The sequence below is a fragment of the Artemia franciscana genome, chromosome 21 (assembly GCF_032884065.1).
Source record: "Artemia franciscana chromosome 21, ASM3288406v1, whole genome shotgun sequence".
Lineage (NCBI taxonomy): Eukaryota > Metazoa > Arthropoda > Branchiopoda > Anostraca > Artemiidae > Artemia > Artemia franciscana.
The window spans coordinates 1,442,275-1,459,022 of NC_088883.1; the positions used below are offsets into that span (position 1 = coordinate 1,442,275).

At 34.9% G+C, this 16,748-nt stretch overlaps 1 protein-coding gene across 1 annotated transcript in view; it reads right to left on the reverse strand.

The window, feature by feature from the left end:
* LOC136040920 (erbin-like) overlaps positions 1–16,748 on the reverse strand; it is a 60,063-nt gene continuing 43,315 nt past the window's right edge. The window contains exons 6-8 of the mRNA XM_065725340.1: positions 12,070–12,289; positions 5,865–6,155; positions 1–3,986 (exon numbers count right to left, since the gene is read on the reverse strand). Coding sequence (XP_065581412.1) covers positions 3,802–3,986; positions 5,865–6,155; positions 12,070–12,289 — 696 coding nt within the window. The 3' untranslated portion in view covers positions 1–3,801. The remainder of the gene's footprint in view (positions 3,987–5,864; positions 6,156–12,069; positions 12,290–16,748) is intronic.

The following is a 16,748-nucleotide window of genomic DNA, read 5'->3' on the forward strand; positions in this document are numbered from 1 at the left end:
TTTAAAAACTTAATAGATGGATTTATAATCATACAAAAAAAAACTGCAAACATTTAATAGGACTTTTAAACAAAAGTTTTAATTACGAATATGCAATAATCATCATGTTTCTTTGTTTCACTAAATTGGCTAATATTTCACTTCTAACACTTTTAACAGATTACAAACCAATTGAGTAACAATTTTTGACAATAATATAGCATCCGCTTTTCATTAAGTGCCCTAATATTGTGCAGCTTTCCGAAACCCAGTTCCGTCATTTTCATCAATTGTGCCGCTAAACCAATTTTAGCATTAGTCCTAAGTGGTCACACTACAGAATGTGGTTTCGCCTGGGTTACGACAATTTACACTAGTATACCGATTTCATTGACCTGATAAAAACATCGACAGAGATAAAAAGTGATATAATGTTTCACAAACAATACAACAGCCATTTACCGATTGACAATAAAAATATTAATGTCAGGAGGGAATTGGTCGAGATTTTTTTTTTCAAATGTGATTAAACAATGCCATCTAATTAATTCTGATAATTTAAACCTATTGGACTTACATTTATAGATTTTAACAGCTCTTGATTTTTTTTTTAAAAATAGTGAATCAGTTTTGGAACATCTTCGACTTATCTACTACAGGCTAAACTGCCAAATTTCTAAATGTCTTGGGAACTTCCCTTCGAAGCACAGGAATTGAACGAAAAATACCGACAGAGCCATAAATTTCACGAGTAGGAGCTGACCTCCTGCTTAAGTCCCTGTTCAAAATTAACAAAGGAAAAATCAACTATCGAGCAGTCTTCATTATCATTCAATCACAAAAATAATATTTAAAAAAAGGCTATCAATAAGGCACAAAAAACAAGAACTAATTTTTACATAAATATCAGTTGTACCAAAATCCAAATTAATGCTGACTATACAATAAGCCCGTGTTTAAGAACAAGGGCAAAATAATATATATGAAGAAAAGCTTATTATAAATGATACGGAACTGTACTTACCCAAAAGCCTAAAAAAATGGGCATAAGAATAGGGAGGAGGCTGAAATCCCTCCAAGGAGGACTCATGGTCTTAAAACAATCTTTCTCAAATATTACAGAAAATCACACCTGTTATCTAGTCATAGATACCTATTTTACTATCTGATAAAAAAAAAGCTAAAAAACACAACTGTAAACATTAAATATGAAAACAATAAAATAAATAAAAATCTCAATCACACTACACACGTGCTTTTAGATTTCCCACCTCCCCCTCGGAGATTTCCCACCTCCCCCTTGGAGATGATTTTTTGAATGCTCATAGTTTCATATTTTCATAGTTAATCTTGTTTACTATTCAAACGTATTAGTTACCTATTTTGCAGTTCGACACAAAAACTAAGAAACCTAATTGAGGTAATTTCTAATCTGAATACAAAAAAACGAAGAAAAGAATTCAATAAACCTTCAAACACATATTTTTATATCTTATACCTCACCCCCCTTCTTCAAAAACAATTCTGGAAATTGATCTGGAATTAATCTCTGACAGGTATAGAAATTAAGATGTCTGTAAATGAGTAAGATAGATGGTTCGTCTAAAATATATCAGTTCCCAGTTTTCACCCAGACTAAGTAATCCATTTTCAGATGGGTATTAACAATTATCGACTCTGTCACGCGATGGCTGAAGCTTCTTATAATTAATTAGAGAGTCATTACCAATAGCACAGAATAAGCTCTGAAAACAATTACATAGGCCATGGCAAGATGAGAAATATATATATAAATTACTAGGATTCACAATAAAAATTTTCATTACTTGTTTCTCCAACTTTTCATTACTTGTTTCTCCTTAGTTCATTACTTTATCTTGTTTTTCATTGTTTATCTTATTTTTTCATTGATAACCTTGTTTAATTACCTGATTACCTGATCTAGTATCTCCTTGTTTTCACTTGTTTCATTACCATATTTTCATTACCTGTTTCTCCAACTTTTTTTTTCAACGGATTAAATTTGAAGTTCTTTTTTTTATTTCCTGTCTTTTCACCAAAATTATGTTAGTGAAGACTTTACTTTAGTTCATTTTGAAAGCCTTTCAAATGGAAGTTTTATCAGTGAATCGCATAAAAAAGATGAGATTTTTAAATATTTTTATAATTTAGTGTCATTAAATACCCGAACGCCGTATTCTATAGTTTTTTTTTCTAGATCAAAGTTAGGCCCGTAGTTTAAACGGTCAATATCACTCAGCCACTTCGACCAATCATCCAAAAAAGCAGCTGACCAGAGTCGGTTAGCCAGAGGGCCTATTTTAGGTGTGCGAAAGCACCCATAAAATGAAACAAGCAAGAAGAAGATATATTTATTTTTGCCAATCCTTATTTTATACTAGTTTAGTTTGGTGGGTAAGAAAATTTCGGTTGGCCAGAGGGGACTGTGTGAAAGCGTCTCTAAAACAAACCAAGCAAGAAAAAGATATATGTATTTTTTTCCAATCCTTATTTTATACTAGTTTAGTTTTGTGGGTAAGAAAAGAAACTATTGCCATAGCAACTGTTTGGCGTTGCCAGGGCCCATTCGGCGCAATTGGAAAAGCCTCCTCACAGTATGCTTCGTCAGGTTTACTGCTTCTTTTAAGGAATAAAATATCCCATTGTTTATTAATTTTTTTATTTTTACTAGCTTTTCTTCTTTTAAAAGCTTTATTTAACATTATTTTTATCTCTTATCTCAATTTCAATTTTCAAACAAAGTTAAAACAATTATTTTGGACCTTTAAAACCAGAATCATGTGAAAAACAAAACAAAAACAAAAACCAGAAAAGAGGAACTCTAATCAACATAGTCTTTTTTCATAATCATGAAAATAGAAACTTATTCCTAGAAAATTGAAAATGGGAGACATTGTCTTCCCATCTTCAAGCGATGACGAAAATGTTTATCATGTAAAGGGTCAAACAGCTAAAAGCTCCTTTGAAAGTTCCAGCTCACAAGAAAACGTTAAGAGAAACTGAGAAGCATAGTAAAGATGGCCAAAAAATGGGCTTTCCCATAGCTTTGACGCACTTACCGCGTTTCAGCCTTTTATCCCCTACCTTCTTGAATTAAAAAAAAAAAAAACCTCTCTAACACAACATATGTTAAAAATGAAGAGAGATATATCTGAGATAACACTACAAATGAATATTACGGGAAAGGGGGAAAGCAGAGTTATACCATTAAAGTTCCAAGGCTTGGATATTCGTACTCGCAGAGATTTTCCCACTGACATCAAAAGAAATAACAATTAAAAAAACACATTTTTTAGAAGATAAACGGTATATGAGGAGAAGAGAAAGAACAAAAGAAAATTTGAGGGGGGAACAGAGATTCAGATGCTACATTACAAGTTAATATCAGATCACAGTTGATCAAATATACAGCCATATCACATAAAAGAGTATGATGAGATGTTATTAGAGTATACAGATTCCAAGATATCTACTGAAAAGATCGCATAATAAATGTACCTGCACGTTGAAGGAGGATAGAGCATACCCCCCCTAAAATCGTCAACAGAAAGTCGCTCGAACAACCATACAACAGATTTATGAGTATAGTGAGCATGCAAGAACACACCCTGCATTGATTTCGGTACCATTTAATAAAAAATAATTATTTTCGCTCTAAAACTTTAGCATTTATTTCTAACAATTTTGAAACGGGAAGAGGGTTCAAAAGTGCACTTAAGGGGGGTGGGTGGGTGGTTGTAGATATCACTCGTTTCGCATGCAAACACAACACAGCACTTTAAAATACACTATTATTTCCCTTTATTTGTAGGGGCGATTCTTCATTCTGAGAGCCATCTCTCTGAGATCCTTTGGATAAGGAGTAGGGGCTCTCATTAACCGCCGGTTTTCAGGATTTGGTTCCAGACTAAAACGGATTCTTCGACGGTTCATAAATGATTCTTCTTCCTCTTCTGGGTTAGGTAGAGTTTTACTAACATATTGAACTGAAAAAAAGACATATTTATATTAGGGATTTGTAAAACCATTTGAATGACAAAAATGAGAATTATTCAGCCGAAATGTGATAACCCTGAAAGAAGGAAAATATCGACTGAGCACTTGAAGAATATCTTGGGCGTAAGGCACTGCGCATCCATCTGGAACAGACTCCAGAGGGATGTTATACCCCCAAATAAGTGTGTTGATTAATTTATAAGGAGGGATCAACAGACATAACTATAAGGCGAAAATCAAGGTGAATGGTTAACTAGTGGTAAGTCAGGTTCTAAGTTTTTAGCAGCCTCGCGCAACAAATTTTATCTTAAAAAAACTTGTTTATGCTTAAAAATGTAAGAGAGAGGGAGAAAAATACAAAAACGAAGAGCAGGAGAGAGAAAAGAAAAACGAGAGAGACGTCACACAGTAGTAAGAGAAAGAGATTGTGGAAAATAAAACAAGAAACGAGTGCTAGCAACGCATATTACATGGCTCAGTCGCCTTTAAACAGCAAAGCTTTGTGCCTTCTTCTGCAGCACTTGCAGCCATTTTATGTAGATCAGCCTAGCAGCAAAACCGGTTCGAAAATCGATCATAGTTAAGGAAGGAATATAAAAAAAAACTATGTCAAATATATTTTTTTCTCAGCTGATTACTCAGCTGGTAATTTCTGCACTTAAATAAAAAATAGTTTTGTTAAAAATGTTTTGCAGGAATAGGCAAGTCAAAAGTGCAGAAGTATTCCTTCAAGATTCATTTCTGCACTCAGAATATCAACAGAATCTTAGAAATATAGATTTAAAACAGTGACATCCGTTAGCCTCCTTCTGGAAAACTGGCTTCTTCTGCCGTCTACTGTTAAGATGGCAGAGTAAACATGACGTCATACACCCCACTCTGCTTACCAGCATGAGGAAATGCCTTGTCCAGCACTGACAAAAATAAGAGCCATCTAAAAACTAGAAAACTAGAAACTAGAACTTATCACAAATAGGTGACACTTCCAACAAATCTTCTACACAAATGTTACCGTGAAGATTTTCTGTTGGTTGTTCTAAAATTATAAAGTTTCTAGGGCATTACCACATTTTCTTCGATGTTACCGTGTTCAACCGTTAAAATAAAAAACAGAACCAATTGCTGAAATTTAACAGCGCTCTTCCTCCGCAAAAATTTAAAGAATAACAATCTATTCATTCAAAAATGAAAGAAAAGGTTTCTTAAGCTCTTCGGCGAAATGTGTTTCTAGTTTATTTTTGTTAATTTTTCACCCAACTTTCATCTTCTAAAATCTGGCGTTTTCGCTGCTACCCAATAATGGATGCCTAACTGCACAATGTTAGTTTTCAATAGAAATTTAATTTCCAACTTTTTTTATTTTTGGTTTTAAGATATATATTGTGGCAAGAGTTTTTACTGAAACAATTCACACAGTCACATCTAATTACGGTGTTAAATAAAAAAAAAAACAAGCTTAGTAAACTGAAAGTAAGGAGCAATATTACAACTTAAAAAAAAACAGATATTATTACATATATAAGAGGGGTTGCCTCCTCCTCAACACATCGCAATTTGCACTAAGTTCTTTAGTTGTTAAAAAAAATTCTTCGAGCCTTGTGTTATAGGAGTCGTTCTTGAAGAATTAGGAAAAAATTCGAGCTTTAGCAAACTTAAGCTTTTAATTTCGGTTCACATCCCTCTCCCCTTATTCTAGGACCACTGGTTGGATGCGATCATCCCTGGGCCAAAAAAAAAAAAAAAAAAAAAAAAAAAAAAAAAAAAAAAAAAAAAAAAAAAAAAAAAAAAAAAAAAAATGCATCCATGATCTTTCTTCTGACGACATGTAAACTGATCTCTACAGAGAATACAAACATTGAAAAACTTACACTCTTCATCTTGAGATCTAGAGGTTTGAGGCAGTAAAAAACACACTAAACAACGCTTAGTTGTCACAGGGTCTCTCTCGATTTGCAACGGCACCAATGGTTTGTTCTGTCCTTCCGCAAGCCATAAAGCCGATAGGTTCAATTTCAGCATTGATACTGGTAAAGTGGAAAGGCAATTGGAGGCAAAATTAACAACTGAAAGTCGCTGAATAAGACCGATCTCTTCTGGCAGTTCTTCTATACGATTCCCACGCGCTGAAAGAATAGCTAGTCGCTGACAATGGCCAATGGCTAAAAAAATAATATCAAATAAACTCAGAGTGGGAAGAGAGAGAGATGAATTCTGAAGCCCTTAGCTGTTACCTACTTGGGCCTCTATCTTTTGAGTAAAACAGAATGTATACCTTGCCTGGATCTAAAAGTATAGGAAGCTTAAAATAGTGGGAACTGCATCCAGAGTAAAACAAAATTACTAACACCATCTAGAGTTTGGTGACTATTTTTTTTTATCAAAACTGCAGCATACTCGGCAATTCAGGCACAGGTTATTGATGCTTACACAGATTTTCACTCCTTGAAAAATACATGGGCCAAAGTGATCTTCAATTACATTAGCTATCTAACAAAAATCGCCCTCCCAGGCAGTTAGGCCCAATGTCATTGAAGCAGTTTGGATAACACTCCGCCCGTGCTTGGACTGGGTTGCACAACGTTCCACCTATGCAAAATCATTGGATATCGTTAATCTTTAGGAAGGCAAACCATCTGTTCTGATGGCTTTTGAAGTTTGTACTAATGTTGACGTGAGATATCTGGTGAAACCCTGAGAGACAATCTATGATTCAGGTATGTGAAAATAAAGGGGAGGGTAAATATGTTAGAATTCATTCCCAGTAGGCATACCAGCTCAAAGTCAACTAGCCTATTTAAATTGCCAAAATTTTCACAAGTTAGCCTAAGCCTACTTTGCAGACACTGGATTTTGAATTTCTTAAAATAGAAAACGCCTCTTATTTATCACTTGAGGAGATTTAAGCTTTAATCAAATTGTGCTGTAGAAGAATCAAATTAAATATCTGAATCCTTCTAAATTTCCTTCATTTTAATACAGTAGCCAAGTAATATACAGTAAGTGGTGGGCTAAAAGGAGTTAAAACTTTGTTCAGCATGATAGGTTTTCAGGAATATATTATGAATACTAAAACACAAATGAAACACGCACTGCAGTTTTGTGTGAAAGAAGAAATTTGTCCATCAAAACCCATGGGCGGAGTATTTTTTTTTTTTTGTTCAATTAAAATGCCGAAAAGGCCTTTTTCATTAAACAGACCAAAAAAGGCGCAGTTTTTTAATTTTATGGTGGGAGGTCAAAGGAGAATGGACGGAAGAATCCAGAGCCACTATTAACCAAAAATCTAAAAATGGAATTTTGATCCCATTAATATAAATAAAAAGAAAAGAAAAAAGAACTTGATGGGCTTTCCTATTTAAGCCCTACCCCCCAACATTTACCAAAAACTATAGACCCTTTTACCTAATGGGTACGTTTTCATAATCGCTACTTCACATTTAATGGCGTTTCCTTTAAAATATTTTCTATTTTTCAATCGTTCTTCAATGCAAATTTTCATTTTATCTCAATTCATTGCTTCCAAAAAGTTTCATTCTAAGTCAATGTGTATGCCCAAAGGTATGGGGAAAAATGTGACCTGTTCTTTTCAATAGTAAATCCCCTGGTGTAATATGATTTCCTACAATCCTAGCCATTTTACAAAGAAATAAGTTTTGATTCTTAAATATTTTCAGACAGTAGATCTCTGAATCTTGAGAAATAGTTATGATAATTAAACAGAACCAAGCTTTCTATGGAAGATGGCCGGAAGGTTTATAACCAAACAAAATTAGAATTAAAACTACCCCCGATTCCCAGTTATCACACGGATATTTAAGCATGCACTGTCATCTAGCGATTCCCTAAATGTATCGAATTTGTAGAGACATGCCACTGCAGGGGAATATCTCATAAGAGGTGCCAAGAAAACAATCCGAAGAAAAGTTGGAAAAACTCCATAAAAAATGTACTTTTCGCGTTTTTAACACACAGTTACTACTTGCAATCATCATAACCCAAATCCATAATCCTTTAACCCAAATAAATAGTAAAATAGTAATGAAAACTAATATTACAATTAAAAGTTATAACTCATAACTCATTATTACTTCAATCAGTACTGTTAATGAGAGTTAAATGTTGCAGACAGCGAAGAAAAACAAGGTTAATTTAACATTTGTAAACAAAACTTTCGTATTCTATATAATATATCAGTACCTTTTTTGAAATGTTTTAAATTATCACATTGCAAATGAGATTACCCAGAATTAGTCAAGAAAAAAAAGCTGATTATTTCAATTGGCTGAGTGGAAATTTACAAGTACATGTATGTCTTTCAAAATTAAAAAAAAAAAAAAAATAAGGATTCATTATTTAATGGAAAAGATCCCCAAATGCAGTTATACAATTTATGGGAGTGACAGACGTCAAATTTAGTAAAGAAAAGCTGATGGAGTATTAAGAAAAAATAAACTAGAAACCACTAACAAGGGTGGATTTCCCATCACAAAAATCTTGCACATCCCAGAATTTTTGGGTCTGGTCTAGATGCAAAAGAAAAAATTCTTGAATTCGTTGGCACTTTAAAAGTAAGTGAATTTGACAAAAATTTGAATGTCTTTTTGGTTAAAAAAAAAAAATTGCGCAAAACTGGCAAACACGCCAAGGCAATCAAGTATTATATTCATACAAGTAAAAATATTCCCAAACATAATTACCTCTGTATCTCAGAATTATAACATTTTTTAACCCCCCGTCTGGAAAATAATCTCTGCTTGTAACACATCGTCCTTTGCCAAGCCAATAGACTAAACTTGCAGAAATACGATAGAGTCTGATTACTTACAGAAGGATAACACCCCCTCCTCAATGACTACTTCAAGAACAGCCTTGTGCTTCAATACTTCAACGCTACAACTTCATTTGGAACGATGGATGTTTTTACTGTAAAACCACGTGTTGATTCTCTTAAAAGGATATCCAAAAGACGCAATTATAGGGAGAATAACTCTAGGGGGAAATTCTAGGGAGAAATTCTAGGGAGAAAACCTCGACAATCAACGCTGACATTGGCATATGAAAATAACAATAATAACAATAACAATGGCATAATGGCAATAGTTGATTGGTGGCATATCAGACCTTAAGCTTTTATCTGTCTGCTGTGAAAAAACAAAAAAAAAAGCAATGGCAAAACTGTTTGTCCCCTCTTGTCCAAGTATATTTTTCTTTCTGTTATTGTGTTGCGGAGCAACACTACTGCTTTCGTAGTTTTTTTTTTTTTTTTTTTTTTTTTCACCGTGATCAGCGACCTGTAGCTCCGAAGTGGTAAGAGTTAAAAATTTGAGATTTTTCAGAGGGAAGGGAAACGTGAAACAGAGTAAAAAAGTTCCAGAGAAGTTCCTAAAATTTCTAACAGTTTTCCATAAAAAAAAATAAAACCGTTTTTTTCTTAGAAACTCTGCGTTCGATGTTTGGAGTCAAGTTAAGACGACCCTAGCTTCGGAAATAAACTTGTTAGAAATACAGTTATGCTGAACTCATGTAGAACTTTCATTTGTCTCTTCGAGAACCGGAGCACAAAATTCCGTAGCTCTTACAAATTTCCCGGAAATAATTCCGGAAAAGTCCATCTCGTTCCGATTTTTTTTTTGAATTTTCTCAAATTTTCGATTTTGATGTTTCTTATATTTTTATCGAGTAGTGGTATGAAAAGTATGCAAGAAGAAGTGAAGTGTTCTATATACCAAGTTGCTTCGTTCTCTAAGAAATAATTTCCGAAGTTTCGACGTTCTAGAGGTAAATTCTGTTCTGGACCAGCTAGAATTTTTTTTCCAACGCGGTTCGACAGGTCTCGATCTCCTAACAACTGGAGCTTACAATAGTTTCTCCGAAATAAAATTCCTTCTTTGGGTTTTTCTATTTGGAAGTTTTGTCATGCCCTCGGGGCAATTTAAATTTTTTGGTGAATTTGGTTTGTTTTATATTTTCCTAGCTTAGACCATCAAAAGTTAAGCAGAAATAATTCCCGAAATGTGCGTCTCGAAACATAATACTTCGAATTGGCGTCAAGTTAAGACGGCCCTAGTTTCGGAAGTAAACGTTTTAGAGATAAAATAATTATGAACTCATATAGAACTTTTATTGATGTTTTCGAGAACTGAAGCATGAAATTCCGTAGCTCTTACAGATTTCCCGGAAATAATTCCGGAAAAGTCAATCTCGTTCCGATTTTTTGAAATTTTCTTAAATTTTCGATTTTGATGTCTATTTTATTTTTATCGAGTAGTGCTATGAAAGTTATGCAAGAAGAAGTGAAGTGTTCTTTATACCAAGTTGCTTCGTTCTCTTAGAAATAATTTCCGAAGTTTCGACGTTCTAGAGGTAACTTCGGTTCTGGGCCAGCTAGAATTTTTTTCCCAACGCGGTTCGACAGATCTCGATCCCATAAGACTGGAACTTGCAATAGTTTTCCGGATATAAAATTCCTTCTGTAGGTTTTCTATTTAGAAGTGTTGTCATGTCCTCGGAGCAATTTCCAATTTTTGCCAATTTTTGTTTGTTTTATATTTTCCTAGCTTAGTCCATCAGAAGTTAAGCAGAAAACTTTATTTTGTTTTTTCCGTATCTCTTTCAGATTTCCCGGAAATAATTCCCGAAATGTGTGTCTCGAAACATAAAACTTCGAATTGGCGTCAAGTTAAGATGGCCTTCTGATGTTTGTTGCCAAGTAGTTTGCAATTATGCTATGCGTCTGTTGTACAGGACAAATTCTAAAAGTTAAATTTGATTTCTAGTTTCAATTATTTAAAGAAATTCTGGTTTATCTTGAAATTGTAATTATCCATCCTATAAATATTCAGAATTGTCAACTGTGTTATTGTGTTATTCTCGTTTATTTCTGGACCAGCTAAACATTTTACCAAACTCAGTTTAGTAGGAGCTCGAAATAAAATCATATCAAAGATGCTTCAAGATAACAATCGAAGCCGTATTAGAAAAATGTCCTCTGAAGGACATAATGGAGACTGTTGCTCCGCAACTGTGTCCCGTAGGGCACAGTTGCACGTGTTGCTCCGCAACTGTGCCCTAAGGAACAGGGCACAGTTGCTGCAACACTTCCCGTTGCAGAGGCAACGGAGGTCTAGTTTCTTCTTGTCTTTGCTCTTTTGAGAAATAATTTATTAAACCATCATGCCTGATTTTGCAGATTTGTGGCTAGTTTAATTGTGAACATTTGTCACATTGGAGATTACTAAGATGTGACGTTTTTTCTTTCCTTTATATGTTCTGTTTAATCTAGTTTTTTGAATTTTTTCCACTGTCTTATTTGAACTTTATCCCTGTTTTTCTATAATTTCAATTGTTTTATTTGTCGCTTTCAAGCCTACCCAATTATTTTATAAAACATATTATAAAAAGAAGATCTAGCACGTGACGTGACAACCGGCTTTAGTTTGGGAACAGGTGCTGCACCATGGCAAGGAATTCTTTTTCTTAGAAATTATAGAACTTATTTTGAAAATTACACGTTCAATTAAGCTATTATCATTCAAATTATACATTGATTTTGTTTTACTTCTCAAATTGTAAACAAATAACTACCTAATATCAGGAGAATATTTAAATAATTCATCTTACACATTCCACGAAGCAGGCTAAACCCAACTAGAAACAAATTTGACTCGGGACCAGTTGAGTAAATCCCTAAGCTCATTCAGCATAATTTTTTGCTGATTTGATTTAATTATCTTTTTTTAATTGATATTCGCACCTAGATTTTAATTATACTTTTTGAGTATTTTCATTTTAAGAAATAAAAAAAAGCCAAACTACATAACCCTCGATTATAATTTTTTTTTTTGCATCTTCAATCCATTATTTTTAAGGAAAGAAATCCTCTCCCTACATTTACATGAATTAGTGCCCCTAATAGGGTACTGACATCACATATCTCCAATGATAGGCACAAAAAAAAATAAAAAAAAGTGCATCAATTTATAAACAAGGCACTATCCTAGACAAAAAGTTAACCTAAAAAGAAGTTATATTTCTTAAGTAAGAAATAAGTAAAAAAGATACGAGTTATTTTACCTTTAGGAAGAGTCAAAAGTCCATTATTGTCAACATTTAAACAGTGTAGTTTCCTCAAATAGCCAATAGACTGAGGTAGACTAGATAAGCAGTTGGATTCTAAGGAAAGTTCCTCAAGCTCCCGGAGTCGCCCAATGTTTTCAGGTAAGTACATCAATTGATTCTGATCCAGTTTGAGCCTTGTCAAGGAGAATAAGGAACATATAGAGTCGGGCAAGTCCTGAAAATAAAGAAACAAAAATATGCTTAATTTACAATTTGTAATAATCAGAGTAAATATAACACTTTTTAGAAATAGCACTATTTTTGTAAACCTTAATTCTTCCCTCCTCCTCCGCAGGAATATTGGCATGGCCTCTACGGAAAGTTTGCTCGAGAAAATTCTTTTTATATCTAAGTCTCAAAAATGCGCTAGGTATGTTAGGTAACACAAATATACTTCTAGGCTAGTTAGGGATTACAACCATGAAATGATGATTAAATTATTTTAAAATATCAAAGACAGGAAAATGGAACTCGGTTGTTGAAGTTACTTAAGTAGAAACTTGCACACAGCCATACATACCTGAGGGGAAAATCAGAAATCTTATCCAATTTTTAAAGAATAACATCCCACATAAAGTTATGCAGTTAAAAAAAAAAAGGTTTAGCTGCCTCTAGTTTAAAAAAAAGAAAAATAAGTTTGAAAAAAAATGTGGGTTAAAATGAGCATAAAAAGCTAAAAAACACCTGGCACCAAGAAGCTTAAGAAGGTGTCAATTTACTTTGAAGTTATAGCTGCCTTTAGGATTCAAAAGATTGTTGCTGTGTTAAGTTTTACAAACGTAAAGCATCCTAAAAAAGCAGCTTTGCTTTCTAAACCAGTTTTGCTTTGGAAACTAATTTTGCTTTCTAACTAGTTTTGCTTACTTATTTCCGCAGTTTGTTGTAGAAACATTGGCAAAAATGCTGTACTATCCTAATAACTTCATAACTTTGAAACAACCAAAAAGAAATCTTAGGAGATCGCAGTTATCAGGGATGAATAGACCAAATATGGGATCAACAAGAAAAAAAAATGTTCTCAATTTGATGTCCAAGGTGCTTTAAATAAATAATAGTGCAAAATTCACTCAAGCTATTAAATAAAAGTTTAAATTGTACAAAACTGTGCTACGATAACGGTTGTGCTATGACTTCAGCTAAGGTAAAATTATATGACGTGAAAGAATTTAAGGCACACAAAATATTTTTGAGACACTGAACAGAAGAATAAAATAAGTTAGTTTGATACTTAAGAAAAGATGGAAAGAAAGAAGGAAACGGCGGTGGTATAGAAAAAAAGAAGGTAAAAAAGTAAAAAATCCGAAAGAAAAAGCAGAAGAAAGAATAGGTTAGAATAAAAAAAAACACTAGCCGCAAATTAAAGGGGAAAACGCTAGATGAAAGTACAACTAGCTAAAGCTATTTTCAAGAAAAATTTCATGTTGGGGGAAATTGTTCGATTTTAGATACAAAAAATTTAAACAGCACAAAATGATCAAAAAGAGTCGACACCACTTTTAACAAATTAAATTAAACACAGGTTGAACAAAAAATAGAAGGAAATATCGCACCAAATTTGATAATAAATAACGTGATGAAATAACTTAAAAAGTAAAACAAGAGCCAAGAGCTCATATGGCACTTGTGACGAGGCGAGAAGAGCCAAGAGATCATATGGTATGAGCTCTAACAAAATTCTATGAATCAATAGATTGATTTAAAAAGGAAAATAAGAGGCTTAATGCCGGTCAGGATTTAAAATCAGAGCTCTGAGTCACGATGTCCTTCTAAATATCAAAATTCATTAAGATCCGATCACCCACTCGTAAGTTATAAATACCTAATTTTTTCTTATTTTTCCTCTCCCTTTAGTCCCCCAGATGGTCGAATCTGGGAAAACGACTTTATCAAGTCAAATTGTGCAGCTCTCCGACACGCCTACCAATTTTCATCGTCCTAGCACATCCAGAAGCACCAAACTCGCCAAATCACTGAAACCCTCCCCCCAAATCCCCCAAAGAGAGCGAATCCAATACGATTCTGCCAATCACGTATCAAGGACATTTGTTTACTCTGTTCCCCAAGCTTCATCCCGATTCCTCCACTCCAAGTGTTTTTCCAAGATTTCCCCCTGCAATTCCCCCCAATGTCAAAAGATCTGGTCAGCATTTGAAATAAGAGCTCTGAGATATGAATTCCTTCTAAAAATCAAATTTCATTAAGTTCCGATCATCTATTCTTAAGATAAAAATACCCCAATTTTCACGTTTTCCAAGAATTCCGGTTTCCCCCTCCAACTCCCCCAATGTCACAGGATCTGGTCGGGATTTAAAATTAGAACTTTAAAGCACAATATCCTTCTAAATATCAAATTTGATTAAGATCTGGTCACCCTTTCGTAAGTTACAAATACCTCAATTTTCAAAATTACCCCCCCCCCCCCAATTCCACCAAAGAGAGCAGATCCGGTCCGGATATGTCATTCGCGTATCTTAGACAGGTTTCTATTCTTCCCATCCAGTTTCATCCTGATCTCACCGCTTTAAGTATTTTTTAAGATGTCCAGTCCCCCCAACTACCCCCCCCCCAATTACGCTTGATCCGGCTGAGATTTAAAATAAGAGATCTGAATTACGAGGTCCTTCTGAATATGAAGTTTCATGAAGATCCGATCACTCCTTCGTAAGTTAAAAATACGTAATTTTTTTCAGAATTAACCCCCCCCCCCCACCAATAGAGCGGATACGTTCCAATTATGTAAATCACGTATGTAATACTTCTGCTTCTTTTTCCCACCAAGTTTCATCCCGATGCCTCCAATCTAAGCGTTATCCATGATTTTGGGTTCCCCCACCCCAAACTTCCCCCAATGTCACCAGATCCGGTCAGGATTTAAAATAAGAGCTTTGAGACACGATATCCTTTTAAATATCAAATTTCATTGAGATCCGATCACCCGTTCGTAAGTTAAAAAATACCTCATTTTTTCTAATTTTTCAGAATTAACCACTCCCCCAACTACCCCAAAGAGAGCGGATCCGTTCCGGGTATGTCAATCATGTATCTAGGACTTGTGCTTATTTTTCTCACCAAGTTTCATCCCGATCCCTCCACTCTAAGTGTTTTCCAAGTTTTAGGTTTCCCCCTCCCAACTCCACCCCCAATGTCACCAGATCCGGTCAGGATTTAAAATAAGAGCTTTGAGACACGATATCCTTCTAAATATCAAATTTCATTGACATCCGATCACCCGTTCGTAAGTTAAAAATACCTCATTTTTTCTACTTTTTCAGAATTAGCCCCTCCCCCAACTACCCCAAAGAGAGCGGATCCGTTCCGGTTATGTCAATCATGTATCTAGGACTTGTGCTTATTTTCCCGTCAAGTTTCATCCCGATCCCTCCACTCTAAGTGTTTTCCAAGATTTTAGGTTTCCCCCTCCAACTCCCCCTATGTCATCAGATCCGGTCGGGATTTAAAATAGGACCTCTGAGACACAATATCATTCCAAACATCAAATTTCATTAAGATCCCATCATCCGCTCATAAGTTAAAAATACTTCATTTTTTCTATTTTTTCCCAATTAACCGGACCCTACCCCCCCCCCCCAGATGGTCAAATCGGGAAAAAGACTATTTCTAATTTAATCTGGTCCGGTCCCTGATACGCCTGCCACATTTCATCGTCCTAGCTTACCTGGAAGTGCCTAAAGTAGCAAAACCGGGACCGACAGACAGACCGACAGAATTTGCGATTGCTATATGTCACTTGGTTAACACCAAGTGCCATAAAACAGGGGAGTGAAACATCCATTATAATTTTCAGAGCACCATTGAGAGAATTCTGTAAAAACAAGAGCTAAGAGCTCATATGGCACTTGTGACAAGGCGAGAAGAGCTAAGAGCCAAGAGATCATATGGTATGAGCTCTAACAAAATTCTATGAATCAATAGATTGATTTAAAAAGGAATATAAGAGGCTAAATGCCGGTCAGGATTTAAAATAAGAGCTCTGAGTCACGATGTCCTTTTAAATATCAAAATTCATTAAGATCCGATCACCCTATCGTAAGTTATAAATACCTAATTTTTCCTCTCCCTTTAGCCCCCCAGATGGTCGAATCTGGGAAAACGACTTTAGCAAGTCAAATTGTGCAGCTCCCTGACACGCCTATCAATTTTCATCGTCCTAGCACATCCAGAAGCACCAAACTCGCCAAATCACTGAACCCCTCCGCCCAACTTCCCCAAAGAGAGAGATTCCAGTACGATTCTGTAAATCACGTATCAAGGACATATTTGTTTAATCTATCCACCAAGCTTCATCTCGATTCCTACACTCCAAGTGTTTTTCCTGGATTTTCCCCTCCAACTCCCCAATGTCTTACGCTTGATCCGGTTGAGATTTAAAATAAGAGATCTGAGTTACGAGGTCCTTCTAAATATGAAATTTCATGAAGATCCGATCACTCCTTCGTAAGTTAAAAATACATCATTTTTTCTTATTTTTCAGAATTGACCCCCCCCCCCCCCAATAGATCGGATCCGTTCCAATTATGTAAATCACGTATGTAAGACTTCTGCTTATTTTTCCCACCAAGTTTCATCCCGATCCCTCCAATCTAAGCGTTTTCCATGATTTTAGGTTCCCCTAC